General features: G+C 48.1%; 11 protein-coding genes across 11 annotated transcripts; 3 read left to right on the top strand and 8 right to left on the bottom strand.

Annotated features, from left to right (window-relative positions):
• The first annotated feature begins 444 nt into the window (after positions 1-444).
• On the top strand, positions 445-2,512 carry BDV38DRAFT_163598 (NAD-dependent succinate-semialdehyde dehydrogenase). Its single transcript, XM_032051832.1, has 4 exons — positions 445-707; positions 775-862; positions 924-2,193; positions 2,245-2,512. The coding sequence occupies exons 1-4, from the start codon at positions 585-587 to the stop codon at positions 2,360-2,362; spliced, it is 1,599 nt and encodes a 532-aa protein (XP_031910360.1). The 5' UTR covers positions 445-584; the 3' UTR covers positions 2,363-2,512.
• Positions 2,173-3,386, bottom strand: BDV38DRAFT_255576 (50S ribosomal protein L36). Its single transcript, XM_032055432.1, has 3 exons — positions 3,027-3,386; positions 2,885-2,919; positions 2,173-2,828 (listed from the first exon to the last, which is right to left on the bottom strand). Exons 1-3 carry the CDS (start codon positions 3,282-3,284, stop codon positions 2,789-2,791), a joined length of 333 nt encoding a protein of 110 aa, XP_031910359.1. The 5' UTR covers positions 3,285-3,386; the 3' UTR covers positions 2,173-2,788.
• A 2,068-nt stretch (positions 3,387-5,454) lies between these two features.
• On the bottom strand, positions 5,455-7,820 carry BDV38DRAFT_255573 (threonine dehydratase, biosynthetic). Its single transcript, XM_032055431.1, has 4 exons — positions 7,600-7,820; positions 7,291-7,488; positions 7,004-7,220; positions 5,455-6,947 (listed from the first exon to the last, which is right to left on the bottom strand). The coding sequence occupies exons 1-4, from the start codon at positions 7,774-7,776 to the stop codon at positions 5,647-5,649; spliced, it is 1,893 nt and encodes a 630-aa protein (XP_031910358.1). The 5' UTR covers positions 7,777-7,820; the 3' UTR covers positions 5,455-5,646.
• Positions 7,821-8,289: 469 nt separating this feature from the next.
• Positions 8,290-9,309, top strand: rcf1 (respiratory supercomplex assembly factor RCF1). The gene is made up of 5 exons (XM_032055430.1): positions 8,290-8,376; positions 8,429-8,481; positions 8,531-8,610; positions 8,684-8,754; positions 8,824-9,309. The coding sequence occupies exons 3-5, from the start codon at positions 8,570-8,572 to the stop codon at positions 9,252-9,254; spliced, it is 543 nt and encodes a 180-aa protein (XP_031910357.1). The 5' UTR covers positions 8,290-8,376; positions 8,429-8,481; positions 8,531-8,569; the 3' UTR covers positions 9,255-9,309.
• Positions 9,310-10,104, bottom strand: BDV38DRAFT_255560 (LYR motif-containing protein 2). The gene is made up of 5 exons (XM_032055429.1): positions 9,967-10,104; positions 9,848-9,905; positions 9,706-9,788; positions 9,623-9,646; positions 9,310-9,573 (listed from the first exon to the last, which is right to left on the bottom strand). The coding sequence occupies exons 1-5, from the start codon at positions 10,048-10,050 to the stop codon at positions 9,514-9,516; spliced, it is 309 nt and encodes a 102-aa protein (XP_031910356.1). The 5' UTR covers positions 10,051-10,104; the 3' UTR covers positions 9,310-9,513.
• Positions 10,105-10,395: 291 nt separating this feature from the next.
• On the top strand, positions 10,396-13,462 carry BDV38DRAFT_163515 (elongation factor G). Its single transcript, XM_032051831.1, has 3 exons — positions 10,396-10,641; positions 10,723-10,828; positions 10,888-13,462. Exons 1-3 carry the CDS (start codon positions 10,433-10,435, stop codon positions 12,970-12,972), a joined length of 2,400 nt encoding a protein of 799 aa, XP_031910355.1. The 5' UTR covers positions 10,396-10,432; the 3' UTR covers positions 12,973-13,462.
• On the bottom strand, positions 13,314-14,965 carry BDV38DRAFT_255557 (alpha/beta hydrolase). The gene is made up of 5 exons (XM_032055428.1): positions 14,800-14,965; positions 14,665-14,738; positions 14,402-14,602; positions 13,544-14,347; positions 13,314-13,487 (listed from the first exon to the last, which is right to left on the bottom strand). Exons 1-5 carry the CDS (start codon positions 14,907-14,909, stop codon positions 13,423-13,425), a joined length of 1,254 nt encoding a protein of 417 aa, XP_031910354.1. The 5' UTR covers positions 14,910-14,965; the 3' UTR covers positions 13,314-13,422.
• A 53-nt stretch (positions 14,966-15,018) lies between these two features.
• On the bottom strand, positions 15,019-17,903 carry BDV38DRAFT_255556 (uncharacterized protein). Its single transcript, XM_032055427.1, has 2 exons — positions 17,483-17,903; positions 15,019-17,411 (listed from the first exon to the last, which is right to left on the bottom strand). The coding sequence occupies exons 1-2, from the start codon at positions 17,764-17,766 to the stop codon at positions 15,176-15,178; spliced, it is 2,520 nt and encodes an 839-aa protein (XP_031910353.1). The 5' UTR covers positions 17,767-17,903; the 3' UTR covers positions 15,019-15,175.
• A 333-nt stretch (positions 17,904-18,236) lies between these two features.
• On the bottom strand, positions 18,237-20,916 carry BDV38DRAFT_255552 (TLD domain-containing protein). Its single transcript, XM_032055426.1, has 2 exons — positions 20,437-20,916; positions 18,237-20,333 (listed from the first exon to the last, which is right to left on the bottom strand). Exons 1-2 carry the CDS (start codon positions 20,480-20,482, stop codon positions 18,490-18,492), a joined length of 1,890 nt encoding a protein of 629 aa, XP_031910352.1. The 5' UTR covers positions 20,483-20,916; the 3' UTR covers positions 18,237-18,489.
• A 32-nt stretch (positions 20,917-20,948) lies between these two features.
• Positions 20,949-22,828, bottom strand: BDV38DRAFT_255549 (glycylpeptide N-tetradecanoyltransferase swoF). Its single transcript, XM_032055425.1, has 3 exons — positions 22,203-22,828; positions 21,336-22,119; positions 20,949-21,268 (listed from the first exon to the last, which is right to left on the bottom strand). Exons 1-3 carry the CDS (start codon positions 22,712-22,714, stop codon positions 21,071-21,073), a joined length of 1,494 nt encoding a protein of 497 aa, XP_031910351.1. The 5' UTR covers positions 22,715-22,828; the 3' UTR covers positions 20,949-21,070.
• BDV38DRAFT_255546 (tetrahydrofolate synthase) lies at positions 22,812-25,192 on the bottom strand. The gene is made up of 3 exons (XM_032055424.1): positions 25,106-25,192; positions 24,909-25,046; positions 22,812-24,794 (listed from the first exon to the last, which is right to left on the bottom strand). The coding sequence occupies exons 1-3, from the start codon at positions 25,121-25,123 to the stop codon at positions 23,388-23,390; spliced, it is 1,563 nt and encodes a 520-aa protein (XP_031910350.1). The 5' UTR covers positions 25,124-25,192; the 3' UTR covers positions 22,812-23,387.
• Between the last annotated feature and the right edge of the window lie 1,110 nt (positions 25,193-26,302).

Raw genomic sequence — 26,302 nt, 5'->3', positions numbered from 1 at the left:
AAACGGCTTATAATTGGCTTAAGTTGCCGAGATCTAGATCGGCATATCGATATGGTAATGCAGTTACACATTAATTATCTCATAGTCGCTCAAGCATCTATATGACAGCCACTACGGTTCTACCTCTAGAAATGTATCAAAGTATGAGAAAAAAAGACCAATTAGTTGAGTATATGCACACCATCGTGTGTATGGTTCGCAGAATAGCCGAATCTACCATATTCATGGATTATTGGCTCTAGAATCGAGAAATGACGTCGATCCACGTGACGCGGAGCTTCCCCGCTGGACGGCATTACAGGGAGCAGCTCGGAGGCATTCTCAACAATGATTAGTCTCCACGCGATGGATCAACCTCGCACTTCCAGTATATAAGTCTGAAGCAAAGGTCTTCTCTGTCTTGCTATATTTCCCAACTGTCTGACTCCGTAAAAACAACCCGAAAACTCCCGTGTTTGACCATATCCCCAAGCTTCCCCGCACCATCTCCAAAGGCGAAGCAAAAGCTGCTCACGGAAGTCGGCTTTTCTTAAACTTTCTCGCATTTTGTATTAATAATAAGGCAGGGGGTATTAATTCAGATCATGGACAGGCTTCTTCGTCCAGTATCACGACAATTGCTCAGATCCAGACCCCGATATCCATTTACAATCCCACCACCAGTTTACGCTAAGAGACTATACAGTATGGGCCATACTGTGCCGCCGGTGAGAGATCTTTTGTTGATCAATTGGTCAATTTTTGAGTAATCGACTGACTATGGTGCGCTTATAGCTGAAAGATCAATCTCTCTTTATTGAGAAGGCATATGTCAATGGGGAATGGGTAGGTGCCCAGTCAGGGCAAACATTTGAAGTTCACGGTAAGACACTTGAATCTCAGCAACGGCGGGGACGCCCTCTAATCTGTTTATTTTCTTCTAGATCCTGCTTCAGGAAAGCTCATCGGAACATGCCCTGAGTTCAATGCTGCCGACACCGAAAAGGCCATTCAGGCTGCCACAGAGGCTTTCCCTAAATTCCGCACAACATTGGCCCGCGAGCGTGCTCGGATGCTGCGCCGGTGGTACCAGTTGATGATCGACAATGCCGAGGACTTAGCAACATTGATCACTTGGGAGAACGGAAAGCCGCTCGCGGACGCCAAGGGTGAGGTGAACTACGCCGCAGGTTTCTTTGAGTGGTTCAGTGAGGAGGCGCCCCGAATTTATGGAGACACTATTCCTTCCTCGGTGGCAGGTAACAGAGTTATGACCCTCAAACAGCCTGTGGGCGTTTGCAGCTTGATCACCCCATGGAACTTTCCTGCAGCAATGATCACTCGGAAGGCTGGGCCAGCGTTGGCGGCAGGCTGTACTGTTGTGGTCAAGACTCCAGGGGAGACCCCATTCACTGCAAATGCATTGGCAGAATTGGCACACCGTGCTGGTATCCCGAAGGGTGTTTTCAACATCGTGACTTCCCTGAAGAACACACCAGAGGTAGGCGAAGCGTTGACTACCCACCCGGAAGTTCGCAAGGTGTCCTTCACTGGCTCAACCAATGTGGGTAGGCTGTTGATGAAACAGTCGTCTTCTACCGTTAAGAAGGTGTCTTGGGAACTTGGTGGAAATGCCCCCTTCATTGTCTTTGACGATGTGGAAGACCTTGATGCTGCAGTTGCTGGAGCAGTTGCTTCTAAGTTCCGCAGTTCAGGCCAGACCTGTGTCTGCGCCAACCGCATCTACGTGCAGAGAGGCATTTATGACGAATTTGTGAAGCGCTTCGTTGAAAAGGTTAAAGGCTTCAAGGTCGGTGCTGGGTTCGAGGAAGGTATTACCCATGGCCCTGTCATCCATGAACGCGCCATCGAAAAGATCGACGAGCATGTCCGCGATGCCCAATCGAAGGGAGCCAAGGTCGCTACTGGAGGCCGTAAATTGTCAGACTTGGGCCCTAACTTCTATGACATGACTGTTTTGACCGATATGAACAAAGATATGTTGGTTGCCTCTGAGGAGACCTTTGGACCTGTGGCTGGATTGTTCCCATTCGAGACCGAGAAGGAGGTTGTTGACTTGGCGAACCGTGCAGAAGTTGGTCTGGCTGGTTACTTCTTCAGTGGCAATGTCAAGCGCATCTTCCGGGTTGCAGAAGCCTTGGAAGTGGGTATGGTTGGTGTGAACACTGGCATCATCAGCGATGTCGCTTCTCCGTAGGTACCCCCGTACTCTGCTCACAAATCACCAGTGCTAATTGCTTCTAGGTTTGGTGGTGTCAAGCAGAGCGGATTCGGCCGTGAGGGCAGTAAGTACGGCATTGATGAATTCCTCACGATCAAGAGTGTCACCTTTGGTGGCATGGGCGAGCCTTTGCAGTCATAGAGGGACATATATGACAAAATATATTAAACAAGTTATGAACTCTCTCCTTATGCGCGTAACTCTACGACGCTTAAAAAGGCTCAGCAGGTGATAAGAGTTGCACAACGCGCCTTGGGTGGTCTTATAGATAAGACTCCCGCAAGCGCATAGTCCCATTGGGTCTTTTCATGACGAACTTGGAAGGAAAATGAGAAGAAATGCTTAGCTCTAATATACATGCAAACAATATAAGCGCCCATATCCCAATCAAATCAAAATGCACAAAGTCCCAGTCTCAAAGAGAACCCGTATATCCAGTATATGCACAAAAAGTATCTCTGCCTCGGTATTAAGAGCCGTCACATCATGTATTTTCGGCTTCTTCCGAAATCCATCGAGCATGAATGCAGTAGATTGAAATGGTCGTACACCTCTCCCGATTTGCGTTTATTTTCCTTGACGCTGCTTGTGCTTAGGGTTTTTCGAGCTGAACCCATATTAGCATATGCGACATCTCTTAAATCGCACGGCAGAGAGACTCACCAAATGATATAGACTCTGTTCTTTCTTCGAACGGGCTGTTATTCCAACATTAGCATTCCACATCACCTAGAAAGCAGCAATCCTACCCCGGCCCCCCGAAAAGAGAAGCTGCGAGGACACAAAACAACCCAATGTCTCATACCTTGCAACCATCGCACAACCGCTTGACCGACGAGCGGGTCTTCATTCCCCGTATCTGATCCAACTGTCTCACTGTCGACGCGACACTAACATTGCCAGCTTGCTCCTTTCCAGAGCGCAAAGCCCGGAGACCATTGGTAAGAGACAGAGTCGTTAATTGCGAGAATGACCGTGCAAGGAAGCCACCGGCCAAAGGCTTGCGGAGAAACTGGCGGAAGAGACCGGTCGAGGGAGCAATAAGGGAGCGGAAGGACACCATTGTTGTTGGTTGTTGGCAGATTAGTTGGAAAATTCGGGGCCGCCGGTATCGTCTGGATGAGACCGCGCTGGTCTTAGGACAGGCTTATAAGGGCGGGTGGGGTTTGGAGAGTTCTCTTTGATATCCGCGTGATGGTTTGATGATATTCGGAGCAAATGTGAGTCGGAGATTTTGTTGTGCCGGTATTCCGGTATTGCTTGTGTATTTGGATGGTTTGATTGGTTGGGTGAAGGGACCAATCACAAGGCTTTGGAGTATACCGAAGCATGGGATTCAATGGAATGAATGACATTGCATTCAACTGCGCTTTTCTGAGTATTCCCAGAATGCCCCTTTATCTAATGCACCACTGTTGTCTACATAAACCCCTTTTATCTCCCTTTGCCTGACCATTTGCATTGAACATGTCCTCATCGCTCAAGTGACTTAAGGTCATCATCATCCTCAACCTCGATTCCGCGTTGCTAAACTCAGTGGAGCTTTCTGAAAGAAACTAAAACTATATAAAAACCCCGATTATATATTCATTTCTATACAACCACCAGACACCCGTTTTGCTAATCCAGAGACACCAACGATGAAACGACAAAAATGATAGACTCTATACAACAAAAGCAAGGTCCATCTGACATCGAGGCTTTCGAATTTGACAGATCAGCACATCAAGGCCAAGATGCATATTTAACAGGCCATATGTAACTATCCTTTTATGTGCGGGAGTCATCCTGTATAAAACATAGTGCGTTCGAGGACATATGGAGATCGTCGCCCAGAACCATAGCATTCGTTGTCATTCATAGGCATACGAGGTCTGGACTTTGAAAGCAGGGCCCCGATATCGGGAGAGAAGGGGGCGAACCTCGCTTTGCACAATATTTGTCGCTCTCCGGCAGGAAGACATTTCCAGTGTTGCCGTCACTCCAACGCTTGGCATTATAGCCATGGGTGGTGATGAGTTCTTGAGTACTTCAGAGTGGACTTATGATCCGCCTTAAACATATCGGCGTCTGGTGGTATATATGAAACATGGACCCACTGCTTTTAAAATCCAACTTTGACATGGCCGACTAGATTAGCCATGCTGATGAGATGTATTGTGTGAGGATGTACTTGATGTACTTTCTGCAACTGCTGTTGTGATCAACACCCTATACATGTCGCCTCACCGTCTATGTACGATCACATCAAGCTACTAGTGAACAGCATTCACCGGTAGGGCTCGTGGGGTTTTTTTTAATGAAGGATACCACCCGAAAGCCTTTTCAAATCATTATGGTTGCCAGGGCAGTGCTTGCATTGGAGCCTGTCTTATCGTGGCGTATCGAAGGTCAAATCACACGTCCAAAAATAGTATTCCAGTTTCTGATGCTCGGAGACACGATAAAATGGCTTTTACGGCTCATAGCCACTATGCTACCGACGCCATCTGCGATTCCATGGATAAGTGGGCAGGATGTACTCCTAGGAGCAAACGTCTAGCCTCTGAAGGGTTATCGCCCTGTGTCGGAAGCCAGAGCTTTTCAAATACATGAAAGACCTCGCACTGGGAAAGCGACAAGAACGCCATCGTAGTAGACGCTGAAGAGTTCACGGCAAGTGAATCTACTTCCAGTATTGTGGACGGCGGTTTCACTTCTACTTTCATGCCGCTTGAAAACCAAACCCGCATGCCAAAAACTCTCAAAAACATGCCAGGGTATGCCCGACATCATCACCAAAGAAGCTTCTAGTTTGGCCTACACGAAAAACTTCGTAGTATGGCTCTCGTCTACAGGAGTCCAGGGCGGTGTCCACAAACATTACTCAAGGCTAGCCAGAGTCTCGACGGCGGAGATGCGCTCAATACTAACCTAAGCGCGGTTTACCCAAAGGTATGCCACGTAGTTGGAGAAATAGGGCAGACATTGGGATACAAGGCCGATCTCTAGATGGGACATGGACTAGTCGACGGACTATTTTCCTATTGCTAATGGAAGCGACTGGATGGAAACTTTGTTCGGTGATCTCCTTCCATTAAGAACCAGTCGCGTATCTCAGTATAACGAAGTGAAAGTGTACCACTAAGCTGTTGATGACGAGATAACTCGTAATAATTTTTTGTTACTTGGTTGGTAAAAAAATACAACACTTACACCTTCCGTAGAGCCATCATATAGAATAGGTACTGAGGGCGTACGATGCAAGCAGGAAAGAAGGAAAAGTCTTGCATTAAGATATGATATGAAAAGCTGATCAATACCAGCTTGAGATCTATCAATTTTATGCTCCATCCGAACGCCATACTAGAATTTCAACCGAAATGAGTCCCCGACCGATTTTACAACACACGATTCGTAAAGAATTGGCTCACTTTAGGAGTCACTCATGAACGAAGGAAGGTGTGGTAAGTGGACGAGTCGGTATGCTCGCTGAAAGGATAGCCCAGATCCTTTAAGAAGGCCTCCAGCTGGTCCTTCTCAGATGGTGGGCACTGAATGCCAGCAAGCACCTTTCCAACATCACCACCGTAGTTACGGTAGTGGAACAAACTGAGGTTCTGGCTGGGTCGGAGGGTGGTCAGGAACTTGGCCAGAGCACCAGGACGCTCAGGGAACTCGAACATAAACAAACGTTCATCCTTCACGTCACAGCGTCCACCAACCAAGAAGCGGACGTGTCTCTTAGCAAGCTCGTCGTCGCTCAGATCCTTCGCCTTCATACCACCCTTGTCCAGTTCTTCCATGATCTTCGTCAGATCCTTTTGCCCAGTAGAGGCAGATAAGGAGATACCCATAAAGACATCGGCAGATTCGTCCCGAGCATAACGGTAGCTAAATGCGGTGACCGCGTGGGGGAGAATGACCTCAACTAGCTTAGCGAAAGAGCCAGGCCGTTCGGGGATGTTCACACTCAAGAGCGCCTCCTTCCGTTCACCCAGGGCAGCACGCTCAGCCACAAACCGTAGTCTATCGAAGTCCATGTTCGCACCGGATGTAATAGCAACCAGCTCCCGGTTAGGGTTAGGGTCAGGGTACAAGGAAACATATTTCTTGAGACCTGCCAGGGCCAAGGCGCCTGCCGGCTCGATGATAGATCGGGTGTCCTCAAATGCATCCTTGATCGCGGCGCATGTCTCATCAGTAGAAACCTGAACGACTTCATCAACCACTTCACGAGCCAGCCGGTAGGGTTCCTCTCCAACAGCCTTCACAGCAGCACCGTCGGCAAACAGCCCCACATCTTTGAGCAGCACACGAGACCCAGAATCCAAGGACTGAGCCATAGCATTCGCATCATGAGCTTCCACTCCGATGATCTTCACATGGGGTGCAATGCGCTTGAGGTAGACTCCGATACCAGCAATCAATCCTCCTCCTCCAACAGCGCAGAAGACAGCTTCCAGCTTCTGCAAGTTTGCCTGGCGCAAGATTTCCATTCCGATGGTTCCTTGGCCTGCGATCACATAAGGGTCATCGAAAGGAGGAATGCTCGTTAATCCGTGCTGCTTCTCTAAGCGGTGCGCTTCTGCCTTCGCAGCATCGAAGTCGTCTCCGTGAAGAATCACACTTCCGCCGAGGCGAGCGACGTTCAGGTGCTTGATAGCCGGGGTGCCCGAGGGCATAACGATTGTTGCTGGAATCTTCAAATGACGTGCGGAAAACGCAACACCCTGTGCATGGTTACCTTTACAATGTGTAAGCCAATTATCATATACATTACTGGCTTTGAGAACGTCTCACCTGCAGAGCATGCGATAACACCTTTCCATCTCTGCTCATGATTCAGATGTGCCATCTTGTTGTAGGCTCCACGGAGCTTGAAACTGAACACAGGGAGCAAGTCCTCCCGTTTCAGAAGTACTCGACATTCCAAGCGATTGCTCAGGTTGACTGCATGATGAAGGGGAGTCTCATTGATGACCTCGTAAACGCGGGATGTTAAGATCAATCGGAGATACTGTAGGGTGGCGAGTGAGTCAGAGACGAACTAGATTGCCTTTTACGGAGAATTTAGTTGAATATCTCACATCTGGATAGCCATTGGGAAGTAAAAAAGCATCCGGGACACCCCAATTGGGTGGTACACCCAATTGCTTTCGATTTTCTTGTTCTGAGTCAGGCGTGGGCATTGTTGAGTACTCGGTCAGAGCCAGGTTGCTGTACTTCGATGAGACGGGCGTCGCAGTGCCATTTGTAGAAGATTCTGCGGACATGATGCTGCCCACGTAGAGACGAGTCAGAAATTGATCTTTAAGCAGCAAGATAAAACACACAGCCAAAGCACGGACAAGAGAATTGGAACCGAAGTTGTAGATGACGGGCAAATGAATACTTATCTTCGCCGCGGGGAGATAAAATTCCGTGATCGGAGCAGATGAGGTTATGTCAGCAACCCTCATCCTCAGCCCTAAATCCTTCCGTCCCCGCCGCGGAGTATATCCCCTTCCATACTTCGATAGGCATGTAGGGAACACTCTCTGGTGATAACGAGTGAAGAGACACCGCGCTGCCATGTCTCTAGTGTACACAGCGATTTGGATAAAGTTGCAGTGGCCCCTTTCGCCCAAACGAACTGGAGCCTCAGGCGCTGTATTAAGTATATAACAGTAGCCTCTTGAGGGACTTGGGATCATACGGTCTCTGGCCCGCCGGTGAACGAATGGATGTCAATTATAAATCTTATGATATATGTATTGGAACTATACTAATAATTCGCTCAATAGACATGTCTAACTGGCTCCTTTTCCTATCATTCACCTTTCGCAGTGTTCAATCTCCGCAACATTGCAGCAGCCTATCCTTCAAGGGGCCCTACGTATTGCATGGTGTAAGAACTAGAAGGTATAATGCAATAATTAAATATCTTCTAGGATCAGGAAGCCAGTAGAAGTCATTAAATGTCTTCACTTCTTCATCCGTAGTCGTCTATTCGTATTTTGCATACCTCGACATGCAATCAATGAATATGTATCGTATGATGATGTATGGTACGGTATGAAAATTACTCAAGTCCCAAGATTTGCGACGTCATGTTTTCCTTCAGGTAAAACAACCTCTTTAATATCTTCTTCTCCTACCACTCAAGTGGACAATCTAAGGAGTGTTTAGATAAGGTTTGTAATAAATAGCTAAGTCTTGGTTTTGACTTAGTTGACCATTTTAAAGACTGCGACGTTGAAGCTCATTCGGAGCATCAGACTTCCGAAACATCACCACCTGTACAGTTCTCCGCTTCGCAACGTTCGCATCCTCTAATCTCTCTTCAAGTCGATCTTTCCCCCGCGTGATATCCTTACTTTTGAAAAAATGAGTGGTGACCCTGTTCCATCTTCATTCGATGGCAACCCGTACGTACCCGGACCATCCTATAATCCGCGCAAGGAACGCAGGGAACGATCATTAACTTGAATGGGCCACTAGTCAGTTCGAGGAGGAAACTTCTTTGCAGAAGTTCCGTAGACGTCTCAAGGAGGAGCCCTTGATTCCGCTCGGTATGGAATAATTCTTAAATGCTTCAGTCATGCCTATTAGGACCCCGCTAATCCGACTTTGAATTGCAGGATGCGCAGCTACCAGTTATGCTCTCTACCGCGCCTACCGATCGATGAAGGCCGGTGACTCGGTCGAAATGAACCGGATGTTCCGTGCGCGTATCTATGCCCAATTCTTCACCCTTATCGCCGTCGTTGTCGGAGGCATGTACTTCAAAACCGAGCGACAGCAGCGCAAGGAATTCGAGAAGATGGTGGAAGAGCGCAAGAGCCAGGAGAAGCGGGATGCCTGGCTGCGTGAGCTGGAAATTCGCGACAAGGAGGATAAGGACTGGCGGCAACGTCATGCGGCTATGGAGACAGCGGCTGCGGAGGCAGGAAAGACCGCTGCTAAGCCTAGTGCTGAGCATGATGCTGCTCGCTCCGCTATCGAGCGTTCCGAGGAGAAGTCTATGGGTGTGTTAGATGCAGTGAAGGAGTTGTTGTCGAGGAGGAACTAGGTTTGATAAGGATAAGGGTAGCATTGTACGATTTTTTTAGGTGGATGACTTTCAATTGAATTTGGGTATCATATTGTACATATATACATTCAGAGATTGCTATGCATAGGATATTCTCATCTCCAACGCTTCATCTCTGTAGCTCCTTATACATTGTATCTTGGCACATCGCCCTGCATATTGGGCATGTGCCGATAGATCCGTTTAAACCTCATAGGCTTCAGTCTAATATTAGAAACCGGAAACAATCACAGGCAAATTAGCGAGAGGCCTGTTCATCGATGTACCGTCTCATCATCTCAAACTCCGATTTCCCTGTCTGTGTGCGGTTAGAAGTATGTCGGATCTATAACTGTGCAAAACCATACCGAAAGCAAGTACCGTATATGTTGCTAGTAAAGATTGGTTAGTCACAAGACGACCTAGATACGAAACAACATATTGTGCATACCAAATCCGTTATATTGCGGTGGCGCTCAAACTCATGGCGAGCGTAACTGCGCAATTCGTCCCGTGTCGACGATTTGGGGATTTCTTTTGTATAAGCTAGTCAGTAATTGATGCTGCTTCCGCGATAAACTGGACAGTCTGACTATGTAATGCTCGGGTAATGTCCCTCCAGAACCCGAGAACTCGCTGCCTTTGGATGAACTATTTAAGATGTCAATAGTGTACAAAGAAGAATAAAATGACATAGCCATGAGCTACTGACATGGTCCAAACTCATTGCCGGCTTCCTAAGCTTCGACGGCTGGCCGCGGGATACGCTAGCGAGCAACTTCAAAGATGGCCGCATTTTAGTGACTGCCTAGAGTATGAGAAGAGAACCAATAGTAAAGCAAAGAAGATAAATAACCCTAGTGATCAACACATCCTACAAGTAAGAAGTCGGTTCACGATGATAAATTGATACTAAATGAAGATTGGTGGCAAAATCAAAGGCGGTCAAAGAATCTGTGGGTCAGTGGTATTGTCATGAAATGGAATGAATTGGATCCATACCATACTTTGCCTGTACTGGTATTAACATTATGTTTTGACGGTCGTTGAATGGCCAATCGATTGTTTATCACGTGAGGCGTTCCTGGCTTCCCCGAGCTTTTTTTCGGAGCCGGCGAAAAGATCGCGACTCTTGGGATCCCAAAGCATCAGCATTCCCGTGTGGGTGGACGATAGTCATGAGGTGTCCTTCTCTCGCGCGGCTGCCATACCGCGCCGTTTCTGGCTTACCCAGATCGGCTGTTCGTCTCCAGTCTCAGAACTTCCTTACCAGAAGATGCGCGTCGACGGCTGTTCTCCGTTCACCCACTGCTGCCCTGGCTTATCAGTCTGTCCTGAACAGACATCTCCAGCAAAGGAGATATGCCTCAGGTACTGCCGCTGCTGTGTAAGTGCTATCTTTTGAATAAATCTCTATCGTTACTTTGTTTTTGATCCAATTGCTAACTACACAATTCTTACTGTATAGTCTTGAAGCCGCTGCCTCCGACAACTTGTCTCAGGAGGCGATCATTGAGAACCTTAACCCTGTTGAGGCTGAACGGCTGTCCAGAGTCCGGAATATCGGTATCGCTGTAAGATAATCCAAGAATATCCGTCAAACCCACCGCATTCTAACGTACTTCGGTTATAGGCGCACATCGACAGTGGCAAGACTACATGTACCGAACGTGTCCTTTTCTACACCGGCCGTATCAAGGCAATTCACGAGGTTCGTGGAGGTGACAAGGTTGGTGCTAAGATGGACTCCATGGACTTGGAGCGTGAAAAGGGTATCACTATCCAATCCGCTGCCACATTCTGTGACTGGGTGAAGAAGGATGAGGACGGCAAGGAAAACAAGTATCATTTTAACTTGATTGATACACCTGGACATATCGACTTCACCATCGAAGTCGAAAGAGCGCTGCGTGTTCTCGATGGAGCGGTCATGATCCTGTGTGCCGTTTCAGGTGTCCAATCTCAGACCATTACCGTCGATCGACAGATGAGACGTTACAACGTTCCCAGAATCTCCTTCGTCAACAAGATGGACCGTATGGGAGCCAACCCGTTCAAGGCTGTCGACCAGATCAATAACAAGCTCAAGCTTCCCGCTGCTGCGGTCCAGGTGCCTATCGGTGCTGAGGACGAATTCGAAGGCGTGGTCGATTTGATTCGCATGAAGGCGATTTACAACAGAGGACCTAGCGGTGAGGAGCTCTTTGAAACGGAGGAAATTCCCGAGAAAGTCAAGAGCACTGTAGAGGAAAGGCGGAAGAAGCTCATCGAGACTCTTGCTGATGTGGATGATGAGATCGCCGAGCTCTTTATTCTTGAAGAAGAGCCTACCGAGCAGCAGTTGAAGGCTGCGATCCGCCGCGCAACCATTGGCCTGAAGTTCACTCCAGTCTTCATGGGCTCTGCTTTGGCGAACAAGTCCGTTCAACCTATGCTGGACGGTGTTGTTGACTACCTTCCCAACCCTGCGGAGGTGCAAAACCTTGCCCTTGACAAGAAGCGTGATGAGGCCTCGGTGACACTTGTCCCATACCAGTCCCTTCCACTGGTTGGTCTTGCTTTCAAGCTGGAAGAGAGCAACTTCGGTCAGTTGACATACATCCGTGTATACCAAGGAACGCTCCGTAAGGGTGCCAATGTTTTCAATGCCCGTAACGATAAGAAGATCAAGATTCCTCGCATTGTCCGTATGCATTCCAATGAGATGGAGGAAGTTAATGAGGTCGGTGCTGGTGAAATCTGTGCCGTCTTCGGCGTTGACTGTGCCTCTGGTGATACTTTCACTGATGGACAACTTGGCTATACCATGTCTTCCATGTTCGTTCCTGAGCCTGTCATCTCTCTTTCGATCAAGCCCAAGAACAACAAGGATGCTGCCAAATTCTCAAAGGCTATGGCCCGTTTCCAGAGAGAAGATCCGACCTTCCGGGTGACCTACGATGTCGAGAGTGAACAGACTCTTATCTCTGGAATGGGTGAACTGCACCTTGATATTTACGTGGAGCGCATGCGTCGTGAATATAGTGTTGACTGCGAGACTGGCCCGCCGCAGGTCGCATACCGCGAGACCCTCGGCAACCGGGTTGAGTTCGACCATCTGCTCAAGAAACAATCGGGAGGTCCTGGAGACTACGCCCGTGTGGTTGGTTGGATGGAGCCAACCGGAAAGCTCGATGACAACGTCTTTGAGGAGCAGATTGTTGGTGGAAGCATCTCTGAGAAGTTCCTATTCGCTTGTGAGAAGGGTTTCCATCTTGCTTGCGAGAGGGGACCTCTTATCGGTCACAAGGTGCTTGGTACCAAGATGGTCATCAATGATGGTGCCACCCACATGACGGATTCCTCGGAAATGTCCTTCAAGAATGCCACCCAACAGGCCTTCCGTAAGGCATTCATGGACAGCGGCCCAGCTGTTCTCGAGCCTATGATGAAGACTGTTGTGACTGCTCCCGCTGAGTTCCAGGGCGATGTCATCTCGCTCCTGAACAAGCGCAATGCCACCATCAACGATTCCGAGGTTGGCGTTGATGAGTTCACTGTGTACGCCGATTGCAGTCTGAACGGCATGTTCGGCTTCAGCAGCAACCTGCGTGCGGCCACTCAGGGTAAGGGTGAATACACCATGGAATTCAGCCATTATGAGAAGTGTCCTCCTCAAGTCCAGAAGGAACTTATCGCGAAGTACCTCAAGGCTCAGGCCGACCGTCACAAGAAATAAACCTCTTACGGCTAGACCAAGAGTTTTTGACATGTTTTACTATCGGATTTGTTTTTGAGCGTCTCCTTATCCCATATTCATCGGCCGGTTTACGTTCTTCAATGAGTGCTCGGATGGAGGCGAGGTTTTCTTTTACCATCTTTTTCATTAATTTGTGTCATGTATTATATACATTTTAGACCCTGTGGGCTTACGAAGATATTATTTTAAAAATCAATTGCGAGCGGGATTAAAACAGTGTTCGTTATCTATTGTACCTTGGGTGGGTTTACAGGCTGTACATATATCTTTTGGGTCTTTTCATCTCCTCTCATATACTTTCTGAATACAAGGCATGAATCATATATTCTTATCTATATCTTTACAACATTATAAATAAAGGCTATGGGTCCCACAGAAGGCAGGTTTCACTGTCGGGAGGTTATCGAGCTGAAGCCCTAAAGCGCACCTTCACTGCTCGAAAGCTCTAAGCACAGCAAGAGCAGCAACAGAGAATGTCGCAACGCGATTATGACCTGTGTCAAGTTAGCCTCTACTCTCATTTTTGGAAGGGTCGCATAAATGGACATACCACCGTATGGCACACGCTCCCATCTAACACTCTTAACCACACCGGCGTTCTTGCTAGATCTGTTCTCCCAGATAAGCACTTCATTCTGACTCTTCGGGTCCTTCTTCTCGTGAACGAGACGCCCAGGAGCATTCTTATCGTTCTCCCCTGTCGCAGCAACCCAAACGCGACGTCCTTCGTACCATGGGATTTCGGCATCGTTATACGCATGCACAATGGTTAAATCCAAACCCTTATCCGCATAGCCAATAGCTGAATCATTCTGAGCTGTCGGCCCAACTCCTGTTAACCGTGCCACTCGCGCGGCGGTATCCCAACGATCAATGACATGGCTCTTCGTCCAGTTCTTCACACGAGGGTAGCCAACAAGAGGGGAGAGGATCGGAGGTGTGAGACCCTTCAGGCTGTAGGTATCAAGGAGACTAGGTATATTACTAAATGATGCGATGAGGATTACACCGGCGAAGGGTTCGGGGTCTTTGATTGCGGGCTGGATGGCAGTTGGGTCGGGAGATCCGAATGCAAAACGCTCGGCTACCGCTGCGCTGACGGCTGTTCCGAGGCTCTGGCCTGTGATGACGATTCGAGACGGGGGGATGTTCAATGGACTGGAGGTGAGGAAGTTGAGCAGGGCGACTCCATCGGTGATTAGGCCATCTTCTGTCGGGGATCCGGTGGATATGCCGAAGCCGCGGTAATCAATGGCGAAGACATGGATTGGGTTGGAGGGTGTCGACAGGCCCAGAAGCATGCGGTAGGTTTCCGGGCGTTGAGCGGAGCCGATGTGAGCGGCATTGCCATGGACTGGACGGAATGGTTTAGCTTATAGGTTCTGGGCTTTGAATGCGGTAGACGTACAAGCGACCACGACCCTGACATTAGGGTCATTTGCCAGCAGTTCGTAGGCGGGAGTTTTGGTATAGTCACTCGCTGGACCGGAGGGCTCATTGGCATTTAACTTCTCCTCGTGCTCCCGACAGAGGTGAGGAGGGAGCAGATGCCACGCGTAGAGGGTTTCATTATCAGGTGTCACCAGATTGAATGGTTGAACCTGTGTCTCTACTGACGTTAACGGACTCCTTGCATGATCTGTCCTCTAAGAGTAGGAGGCCGTAACATACTCAGGAAACCGAAAGATTCAACCTGGTCGACGTCTTCCCAGAGAGCTGGATTGGCCTTGTGAGCATAGAGTGCACTATACGAAGACTGTAAGCGACGAAGCACAGCAAACTTGAAGTGAAAGCTTGAGAGCCTACAATCTTTGAACGGTTGGGAACGTCAATGCAAAAATGATGCTCACGTAGACAAGACCGCCGGCAGCCAGCGACCAGTAGGCCTTTTTGAAAATGGACTGAAGTTCAACCATCGTTATACTACTGCTCCACTGATGTTGTTGATCGTAGAAACTGACTGTTAAGGTAATTTTATCGGAATTAAGAGGGAGATAAGCTTCTTATCGTACACCGCTTCTTTCACCGCCTTCTAAAAAAGCGATCTAATCTGTTTGGTATAAATAGTTCGGTCTGTTCATCATACATAAGACGTGATACAACACCTAAAAGTACAATTATCGAGTATCAAATTGCGGCCAATAGTAGAATAAAAAAGACCGGGTACGCGAGCCTCAATGGTTTATAGACCCATCGGTACAAGTCCAGTTGGTGGCCCATAATAATCCTTCAGTTCCTCTTCCTCTTCTTCCTCAGCGGGCTCCTCTCTGTTTTCGATGTCTGATTCATCATCAACCGCTCGGCCCCTAGAGATCCGGCTGCGGTTTCCAGAGACTGGCGTTCCACTTTTCTTCTTATCCTCTACGTCATGCTCGTCGCCTGCTTCTTCGCGTGGTAGTCGGAACGCAAGGAACCCATCAGGAGCGCGCTCTGCCCGGTCCATGATCTCATTCATGTACTTGCGCACCTCATCAGGAGGCTTGACCACTCGAGATAAAGGCTCGAGGACTTTAGCGTTGGAGCTATGAATGCGGAATGTAACAGGTTGGTAATACTCTTTCAGCTTGGTAGCCTTGGCCACGTCTTCGGGCTTGTCTTTAGGCTGAGGCTTGTCTGAGCCGAGTTGACTTGCTGTGGTAGCTGGTGGAGCTTTTTGGTCAACTTGACCACCAGCTGGCTTTTCCCCTTCGGTTGGGGTCGGTTTACTATCAGTAGCGGCAGTCTGGCTGGTAGGAGGTTGCGCAGTACTCTCCTCTTTCTCCTTTTCATTCTCCTTTCCCTCCAACTTCTCGCCTTCTTTGCTTTTGTCTTTGTCCTTCTCTTTATCCTTGTCTTTGTTTTTGTCCCCCTTCTTCGATCTTGACGCCGACTTGCCTTTAGTTCGCGAGTTTGCCACTTCTGATGCTGTCTCTATAGGGAAGGGGGTGTTCGGATCCACCTTTCTAACAAGCAAAAAAGATGCAAGAACGGTGTTCCCGTCTGGAAGCCATTCCAATATAGTATACTCTGGAAACAGGTAACGATCTCCAGAGCCAGCATGACCCGAAGTGCTACTTCCATACGGTGTTAAGGGTGATGTAAACTCGAAAACAACCGACTTGTAGTTCAATCTCGGGGGTGGTGGCGGGGGAGCTGGTCGATAGTAGGGAGCCGGAGACCCGTACTGTGGAGGCCGTGACTGAATCGCAGGTGGATGGCCCTGATATGGTGGTTGCTGGTAAGGTGGGTATGGAGGCCCTGGTCGTGATCCAGCGGATTGGTTCTGTGGAGGTGCCATAGGCCGCACCGCAGGACTCTGTTGCTTAATATTTGCGGACGGTTCTGCGGTGGGCGAGGGCTGAGCAGCTGCAACGCCAGGCTCTCGTTTGATTTGTGGCGTTACACTGGGCTTCTGTGATGGTGTTTGGGACTGATTCGGCGCACTTGCACTAGGGGTCTCAGGCGTAGAGGCTAGTGGCGGTGGGGGTTTCGGGACATGGACTTCAACTCGCGGGTAAGGCTGTTCCTGCGGCCGTGGTTGTGCTGATTGCTGCGATGGTGTGGTAGGCTTCTTTTGTTGTTGGTTCTGCTGCTGGCTTGGCTGCTGTGGGGGTTGTGGAGATTGTCGAGGTTGTGGAGGCTGTGAAGGTTTTTGGGATGTCGGTGGTGGTTGAGATGCTTGCTGCGGTGTCCGCGGCGATGCCTGTGGCTGATTAGGCGTTTGGGGGTGGGACTGCTGTTGCTGTTGCTGTTGCTGTCTTTGTTGTTGTTGCTCTCTTGCGCGAATAATCGCATTCAGCTCATCGATATGAGCCTGAAAAGCACGAAGCTGTTCTTGAGAAGCTTTGCTCGAGGCGACCACTCTCATCAACGCCTTCAGATCCGGGTCTGAGGCAGCTCGTGTTGCAAGCATCTGAATCACTGGATCCGGACTAGGCTTTGGAGGCTGGGCTTGTGAGTGCTGCGATGGTGACGGCCGCTGGGCCGATTGAGATGGACGTTGAGGAGGCTGATTGGGTGTTCTGGTATGATGCGGAGGTGGTGGATGATTGCCCTGCTGATAAGTCGGCTGGGGGGAAGCCAAGTGGGCGGGCGGGTTTTGAGGGGGATGCTGTCGTGCATGTTGAGGAGGAGTAGGATAGGGTTGGTATTGCTGGAAGTTATTAGGGTGGCCGTAGTGAACCATCGGCCGCTGAGGGGGCGTGTATTGAATTGGCGGTGGCGCATTGGGGTCTTTGACGGTGTAGAGCATAGCATCGAAGAGATGAGGGCCAACAGCAATGTTACAAGGCCCGACCTTCGACATGGATTCTTTGGGAGGATTTTTGCCCTCAATTTGCTCTCGTTTGGTCTTCTTTGGTTTCGTCCAGTATCGCACCAGGATGCCATCGCTGAGCCATTTCTTTTTCGATCGTTCCAACGAAGCTAGGAGGACCGCACTATAACCAGGTCAGGCACCATCGACTTTTGATCAAATACATCAAACTCTCAGCAAGATCCAAAACCCTACCTTTCTGCATATGACTGATACTCCTTTGCGGATAGCCTCTCCGGCTGGGGTGATGGTACAGTGGGGAGACCCTCCCCGTCTTTGATTTTTGTTGGTAGAGGATTTTCGACAACCTCGACAGGCGGAGGAGGAGGTGGGGTTGGAGTCGGGGGCGCAGCAGCAGTCGAGGCTCGTTTCTTTGACGAAGATTGTATAGATTGCGATTGAGAGGGCGCTTCGGAGGCTCGTCTCTTCGACGCCGGTTCGCGGCGTTCGCGAGCGGAAAGTCTGCGTTTTTCGGCCATGAAGGCAATGAATAATGATTAATAATATGTAATGCAGTTATATAGGCCACTATACGAGATGAAAATCATCTCGACAAATACCGTGGTGCCAAAACCGTAAGTGAAGGGGAGGAAAGACGCGATTAAGTTGCGGAAGGGAAAAAGAAACGCGGGAGCGAAATTTAAGGTCGATCACTTTATTTTAAATCGATTTATGCAAAATCCAATGACCTTCCCGTAATGGTTCGAACATCAGACTTGCATTCAATTTATTCTGAGAGGGAAAAAGGAAAAAATAAAATAAAAATAAAAATAAAAAGAACAAGATAAGATTGACATTTAAAAATAGAAAAAGAAAAACAATGTCCTTGATCTTCTATGTTTCACTCCTAAAGAATCCTTAATTACTATAATCTCGGAAAATGCCATGATATATGTATCTGATGAAGCCAGTTCGATGCTTCTATACCAGGATACATGTCTTAGAAAATCTATCATCTTGCGTAGATAGAGTATCTAGATATTGAATTATGAGTATTAGTATAAGTTAAGTTGACAATTGTCCTTATTAAAGTATTACTAGAAGGCAGCGATTTGCCCTTTGTCCATTCCAGATTCACTCATCAAAAGACATGTATTCATTAGACCCTGTGTATTATCAAGAACCAATTCACTGCCTGCAGCATCGAATGTCCTGTACCTCCAGAACGCCCTAAGAAGATAAAACCCATATCGTATTTATCGTCAAACGCTTCCTCCACCCCGTCCGTGACTATCGCTAATTATACCTGCTGTTTCTAATAACCATCTAGCTCCCTCCATAGCGGAATCTCCCGCCCCGGCCTTTATATTCAAATTTCGTCTTCTTTCTGCTTCCCTTGCTTCGAAGTCCCACTTCGCTTTTTGTAGTTCGATGGCACTCTTCTCGGAGGAGGAAGCATCAGGATCAGGGACAAACCCCCATAGTTCAAGGTTGTAGATGTCAATGTGCGTTTTGGTGGCATGGCCCGAAGGTGAGCTGGTACCGGCAGGGAGGAAAACACCATTATGCCCGAATGGGGCGACATGAAATTCTGCCGTCTCAAGACTTGTATCTATCGTTAGGCTGCCCGCGCCTAGTGGTGAGGGGGCTAGGCGTTGACTCCGAGATGCCGGCGGTATTCGACAGCCAAGCGAAATACCCGAATGATTGGAGAAATACGCTGCGGGAGTGTCGGGATTCTGTATTGAAGACGATGGGTTCCCGGGCAGCAGGAGGTGTTTCGGAGACAGTTGGAAAAGGCAAGGAAGGGCAGATGTCTCCGAAAGTCGAGAACTCTGAGCTGAGGATCCGGATTTCCAGGGTTGTGGCAAATATGCTCCTAGTGTGACCATATACTCACCAGACGGTCCGGCAACGGCCCCCTCAAGCAGCAATAATGTGCCCGACTGCCAGGTAAGAACATTGTGAGAGAATGAGGTTAGAGATGAGCCATGCGCTGCCGTAGAGAAAATGGGATGTAGACGTAAGTTATCACGGAGAAGGTTCTTGCTGCCGTTGGTGGATGGAAGGAAAAATGACAGATGTGATACAATGCTTGAGTTCAATATCGCAGACTCGAAGCTTCCCGGGAGCATAATTGATGCAGGTGTCGGCAAGGGAGTCTCTGATGTCTCATCTGTAGGCTCTGTTGAGTCGCTTCGGCCACGCTTTTGGGACAGGTTCAAGTTCTTGCTGAAAAGTAGATGCTCAAATAGTGGCGTCAAAGGATCGAATAGATATGGCAGTGATGTATCAATGGTTTTAGCAAATGCTTTATAGCTAATCCCTCCCGACTCTTCCTGAGGAAATGCTGCTATGATATCATCGGCTTGCTGCCTTACAGTTCGCATGCGCCCTTCATTCATGTCGGACGTATATACCTTTACTGGTTCTAGGGGCTTTAAAGGTGAGATGACAAGGAGTAGCATCAGAAGGCGACGAAATGTGGCAATAGATATCCGAGCTTCATAGACTGCCTTATCAACGTGGGAGTCGTGCCTGAACACCTCAATCGCGTCTAAAGACTCCAAAGCCGCAAGCGCAAGATCGTCGTCATCGTCATCGTAGTCATCGTTCGTAGGCTCATCCACGGAAAATCCAGGGGCATGGGATTTAATAGCGGAAGAATCGTCCTTATCTTCCTTAGAATCCTCATCGTTCGCTGGCTGATCAACGCCCTTCCTCCCTACATCAGCAAGGCTCCCAAATAGCAGCCTGATCCTGTCCTTCCGCGCTCGTCTTAAGACTTTCCCATATCTCTCGGTTAGCAATACAACTACTTTAACCATAGCCTCGAATGTTAGTACGCTTGGAGCCAATGTGTTCTGGAACGGAAAGGCCCCCAGGTACGACACCATACGGAAGATCACCGGACCAGCATCCAGTGGACACTCGGCGTCACTGCTATCTGGTATAGCTAGGAAGTCGGACAAGATCTTTTCATTCCAGTACTTCAACTCCCCTTGCCCTGTCGCACGGCTAAAGAAGTTGTCCTTGAAGTGGGTTAATTCTAAGGGGGTGAAGCATTTGGTTGCGAAGCGTTCAGCAAGCATGTGACTTAGCTCCTCTGCTCGATGTTAGAACTGACTAGACGACTAGGCAAGGGACAAAATATCCTCTCTATTTGGTGGATTGGAACACGTCAAGTACACAATCATAGGACTACTAACCTGGCGAGGAGGCCGGGCCAAGTTCAGTCGACTGGCTTAACCCCATTTTGCAAGTGAAATAGGTATTGGTATGCTCAATCGCATCTGACAGAGAAATTGAGAGGGATTCCTAGAAGTGGTCTGCTGCTTATGTATCATTTGTCGATCACAATATAAAACGTTTTCGGCTTATCGGCCCAGTACTTTGTACTGTACAAGGTGGCCCTTAAGTATGTCGGGGAAAAGGATACTGCGCCAGCAGACCAAGTCTGTGCCACTGAGGTGAGACCTTGGATACGTAACAAATACCTCGATGGCCAGTAGTATCCATCTAAGCCAAAGAGGTAAAAGGCTGCTTTGTTGATTCAAGAGAAGTTGAGAGTCTAGCCCTTCCATCGGATGACGACGTCACGGGCCTTGGCCTTGGCGCCTTGGGCATTAGGCTATTTTAGGTAACTGACGTTTCTACAGTTAGAGTCCATTACCTAAAATTTCTTCTCTAATTGCTCGGCGACTATCGGAATCTCAAGATATTGTGATCATGTGAGAAGAGTCTCGTCACAGGTCAACTGGGTTTTGATTCATAACTTCTTCGTCCACCTCTCGTTACGGGTAAATACATTTTGAGGCAGAGAGTATGAACAGCGCTCAGATTTTATAACATAACAACGCCAACACCTCCCATCTTTTTCTCATCCGGCAGGTTCTTCTCATTAACACCGCCTGGGATTGGGGCCGTTCTGTAGTTGTAAAGGTAAAAGTGAAGCTGGCCATCACCTGCACCGAACTTCAGCTGCTCCAAGAAGAGAGGGTTGTCGTGCAGGGTAAGGGCGTTGAACACATCGAAGTGAGCCTGTAGCGGGTATTGTAAGCTATAAGGGACATACTACGCCGATTCAGGAGCTATTTGGGTTTCTTACCTTCTTGGCCTGGATCAAGGCATCGTTCATCAGAAGTAGAAGACGCTCTTTCAAGGTCTTTAGATCCTCCGTGAATGCGGTCTCGGTTGCATAGTAATAGAGGTAAGCAGCGCGCACCTCCTTATGCTTAGGGTGCTGAATGACCGTAGATGGGAGGTTGTAGAACGAGAAGAAGTCAGTAATCTTGTGTGTCTCAGGATCTTCTACCACATATGACCAGACAACTTGCTCCTTTCCTTCGCCGTCCTTGTGTACCAGCCAATGTTCGATTTCCTCTCTTGTGAAAGCCTGGTTCATGTCAAAGCGCTTCAAATACCGCTCGACCAAGTCGTGGACTGCGTCAATGTCCTTGGTCTCCATGGGACGCAGTCCAGGCGTAGATGTAGTGCTGGGAAGATGATTCTTGGTGATCTGACGGGCTTTGGTAGAGCCATGAGGAAGGGGAGAGAAGCCGACCTCATAAAGCTTCAACCAGTCCAATGGACGGTGATAGTAGCGGCAAGAGCTGACTGGCGTAGGCAAAACCACACCAGCAGTATAGATGGCTTGGTAGATTCCATTCAGGTAGCAGCGACGGGTGATCTCTTTGATGAGAACGGGAGTCAAACGCTTAGACCGCAGTTTCTTGTGGATACAGAGGAAATTGATTTCCGTCACCTTGAGCTTCTGATCGCGAACACGGATCTCGGTAGGCACACCGCAAATAGATGCGACAAGCTTCTTAGACTTGGTAGCACGAACGCCCACATGCCATTCCTTTCTCCAGCCGGGAGACATCAGAGCCCTATGATGTTTGTAAGTGTTAGTTTACGTTAATCTACCTCATGTTATGATAACATATTTATGCCAATGCTAATAACAACGTACCAATGCAAAAATGACTGGGAGTATCTAAAGCGGAACATGGCATTGTCGTCCTCCACGTAATGATATGTTAACAAGTCCCACAATTCCTGCAGCTCGGTCTCGTTGGTCAAATCAAGAGTTGTCCACTCGAAACCTTCGATGAGCTGATCGGGCTCCTTCGACACCTTCTCGGGGTCGATGATCTTAATGGGACCTCCGCTGGCATTGCTGGCCTCATCGAAACGGGGGACGGGTTGTGTTTGCCAGAACCTGTACGAAGCCATGTCCTTCTGGTTCTTCCCACCGACCGATAGACCAGTCAGCAGCTCGGAGATGGTCATCTTGCGCAATGCCTCCGCAGCTTCTTTCTTGTCCATTCCGGCCAGCTCATTCTTCAGCGCCGGGTTATTCTCCAACAGCTTCTCCGCCATCTTGGGGGTGATTGACACATCCTCGGGCTTTTGTTCAGAGCTACCTGCTTGTGTGTCTTCAGCCTGGGGCGCTTTGCCTTTGGTATCCTTGGAGTCCGACATCACGGCGGGCGAGGTGATGAGGAGGGGGTAAGATTTAAGCGGGTTGAGTGCGGAAGGTTTTCAGGTCCGCCGCCCCACGTCGCGCCAATTTCGCGGGGTCAAGCTTAATAAATACGTAGTAGTAGTAATCATAAATTCATTGATAAGTAAACAATTCAATTCACTCACTCGAACCACAACGAGGTCTCCACCAAATATTGTATGTACCCTTCGTAACTGGTGGAACCAAATTCCACCAGGCGCTTTCTCTAACTTATTCGTTCCCGACAATTGGCGTCCGACGTACTACAGCGCAATTGAATGTATTGCACATCGAAGTATAGATTGACCGCTGTGTGATATCTCGTGCCTCGGCAAATCAATACAATGGATGTACACACAACTTGAGACGAAAGAGTTCAATTGGTTTCTCTTATCTTCTCCAGGCTATATTATATTTAGATATTCGATATATGAACTGAACTCGAGGTTTGTTGAATCCCAAGATAAACGCCTCTCCAGATTTATACCATCCCACGTGCTAACATGAAAAGGACTACCAGCCCTTCTGGGTATCGTTGAGTATGTTGTTGAGAACACTGCATAGACAAATAATGATGTCCAGATCTCCAATTCTACGTGGTAGCAGGTTGCAGATAAAAAAAGAAAAATTTCCACGGATGTATGTATCCCTTCATTGTGGACCTGGCTTGGTCTCGATCACGTCAAGGAAACCGCCAACAAGATGTAAACTGCCCGTGACAAAGGCCATGATGGGTGTTTCATCGTTATCTGCACGTTCACTCTCCTTCGCTGCCAAGTCGCGGGTGAAGTCAACAGCTTCTTCGATGGTGCTATACACCTTGACCTCGGCACATGGATCAATGGAACGCCATTTCTCAGCAAGGCTGTTCTGAACCTGTAATCTTTCCACCTCAGATGCGCTCGTGTTCATGCTTACGAGGTCGGGTCGATAACCTGCCTCTTTGTACGTAACATTGGTACAGAAAATCGCGTGAGTAAAAGGCTGCTCGGACTTAAGAGCTGCAGCTAGGGTGTCATAGAGGGCTTGGGCGAGGGCATTGCTATCACGCGTTTGCTGATTGAAGATCAAAACGCGTAGCTTTTTGTTTGCTACCGCACCGGACGAGAAATTCGCGTGTATCTGGGAGGTGAACCATTGACCGGCCAGCTTGATACTCTCTAGAGTATGACCACCGTCAATGAACCAGGTGACATTCTTTTCAAGCCGGGTTTCACAACGTCCACCTAACCGAGCCAATTCCAACCCCTTGCGGAATTTAGCAGGCAAAGGCTTCTTCATGAAATCATCGGGAATGTCTTCGAGCCCGGCTTTCTTGAGAAACTCTGCAGCCGTTGCGATCGCTAGAGCTGCGTTTGTGCGTTGGAAATCGCCGGCCAATCCAAGTTTGACATTGCTACCACTGGCTAGGTCAGGATGACCTGCAATGATTTCCAATTGAGTTCCCTTATCCGCTGCACGGTCGTATAGAACCTTTTCGGCACTGGCGGCTTGAGGAGCACTGAAGCCTTTGACTCCAGGCTTTATAATACCACCCTTATGCCAGGCAATTTCTTCAATCGTTGTTCCCAGCATAGCGGTATGGTCAATGCCTAAGCTAGTAATCGCAGTCGCGGCAGGCCGTTCGAGGACGTTCGTGCAGTCGTACTCTCCACCGATGCCACACTCTATCACCGCAGCATTTACACCTTCACTCAGATAAGTATGAAATGCCATAAGTGTCAGGTATCGGAAATACTGCGGCTTAGTTCGTAGCTCTTCCGGGTTCTCGCCGGCCAGCCGAGCCGCTTCTTCAAGCCGGTCCCAGACCTCGAAGAAGTACCGAGCAAACTTTTCTTCGGAGAGAGGTGCACCATTGATTTGAATGCGCTCTCGGGCAAATCGTAAGTGAGGAGATGTATAGAGGCCGACATTTTTGAGACATGGCGCAGAATCATTTGATTCAGAGGGCACCGTGGAAGTGTATTGAGATAGGATGGAGGAGATGAAAGCAGAAGTCGAGCCCTTGCCCTTGGTACCGGCAACGTGTACAGGATTAAGACGGTTCAGATCGGAGGGCTATATAGAGAAAAAAGGTTGAATTGCAGTCAGCAATCAACTGTACAGCCCTAAATTATCCACTACTACAGTGGAAGCGCAACATTCACATTATCCGCGGGAAAGGTCGCGAACCTGGTATCCAATGCGTCGGAGCCACTCAATAGTTTCGGGAAGAGACCGTAAATTCATTTGTCGCCGGTCTCCTGTCTCCCTCAGCTGTTGGACAACGGCGAAGTTTGTCTGCAGCGAATTCAATGCTGCAATTGCAGTCTGTATTCAGGTCTTTAGAAGAGTATCTGGAGATCAATAGCATAGAAGCCTCGGCATACCTCATAGTTGCGGGACATTCTGGCCGGATGGGATGAAAACCGGCGGATAGAATTATAGTTATAGAGAGTGTGTATGCGAAAACCCCTCATGAAGATAAAGAAGATGTATGACGTGACAATTCTATGAGCTAAGTCACGAGGGGTTCCTCGTCGCATTTCCGAAATTCAGCCCAAATTAGTTAACTAACATGTATGCTTACGTGAGCGACGGAGTCTAACGTAACCGGTAAGCAACCCGCACCTGTAAGCAACCCGCACCTGTAAGCAACCCGCACCCCAACCGCGTTTTCTACGCGCCTCAATTTCCTAGATAATTCAAATATCAGCCATACCACCAAAAATGCCTAAATTATCAAAATCACGTGTTGAGCAGAAAGGCAGGATCCTACTGGCTATATTGGCTTTAAAAAATAATGAAATTCGTGGTGTTAAGAAGACAGCTCAGACATTTAATATACCTTTTTCTACTCTATATGATTGCCTAAAAGGAGTCACTTTTAAAGGCGATACTTGTGTCAATAGTTATAAATTGACTTCTAGTAAGGAGGAATCGCTTAAGAAATGGATTCTATTACTAGATAAATATAGAGCACCTCCTCGGCCTGTATATATTCGAGAAATGGTTAATTTTCTGCTTTCAAAGTGTGATACTACTTCTTTTTCTACTACTATAGGGGAGAAATAGATATATAACTTTACTAGATATATACCTGAGCTTAAAACCTGCTTTGTATATCGCTATAATTATTAGCGTACTAAAGTAGAGAATCCTAAAATTCTAAGTACTTGGTTTGAGCAGGTAAATAAGATAATTCAGAAGTATAGTATAGCTTCAAGCAATATCTATAATTTTGACAAAATAGGATTTGCAATGAGTCTGATAGCTGTAGCTAAAGTTATTACTAGATCTGATATACCAGGCAAGCTATTTTTATTACAGCCAGAAAACTGGGAATAGGTTACTACTATAGAATATATATATTCTAATAGATAGGCTCTATCTCCCTGTATTATTTTCAAAGATAAGATATATATAAAGGCCTGGTACAAGAATAATAGGGTTCCTTCTAATTAAAGAATTGAGATTAGTCCTAATAGCTGGACAAGCAATGATATTGGCCTATGTTGACTGCAGAATTATTTTATATCTCTTACTACCGGCCGATCTATAGGAAAATACTGTCTACTTATTTTAGA

Source organism: Aspergillus pseudotamarii, assembly GCF_009193445.1.
Source record: "Aspergillus pseudotamarii strain CBS 117625 unplaced genomic scaffold BDV38scaffold_55, whole genome shotgun sequence".
Taxonomy (NCBI): Eukaryota; Fungi; Ascomycota; class Eurotiomycetes; order Eurotiales; family Aspergillaceae; genus Aspergillus; species Aspergillus pseudotamarii.
Note: the sequence above shows the minus strand (reverse complement) of the source record. Positions and strands in the feature narration are given on the sequence as shown.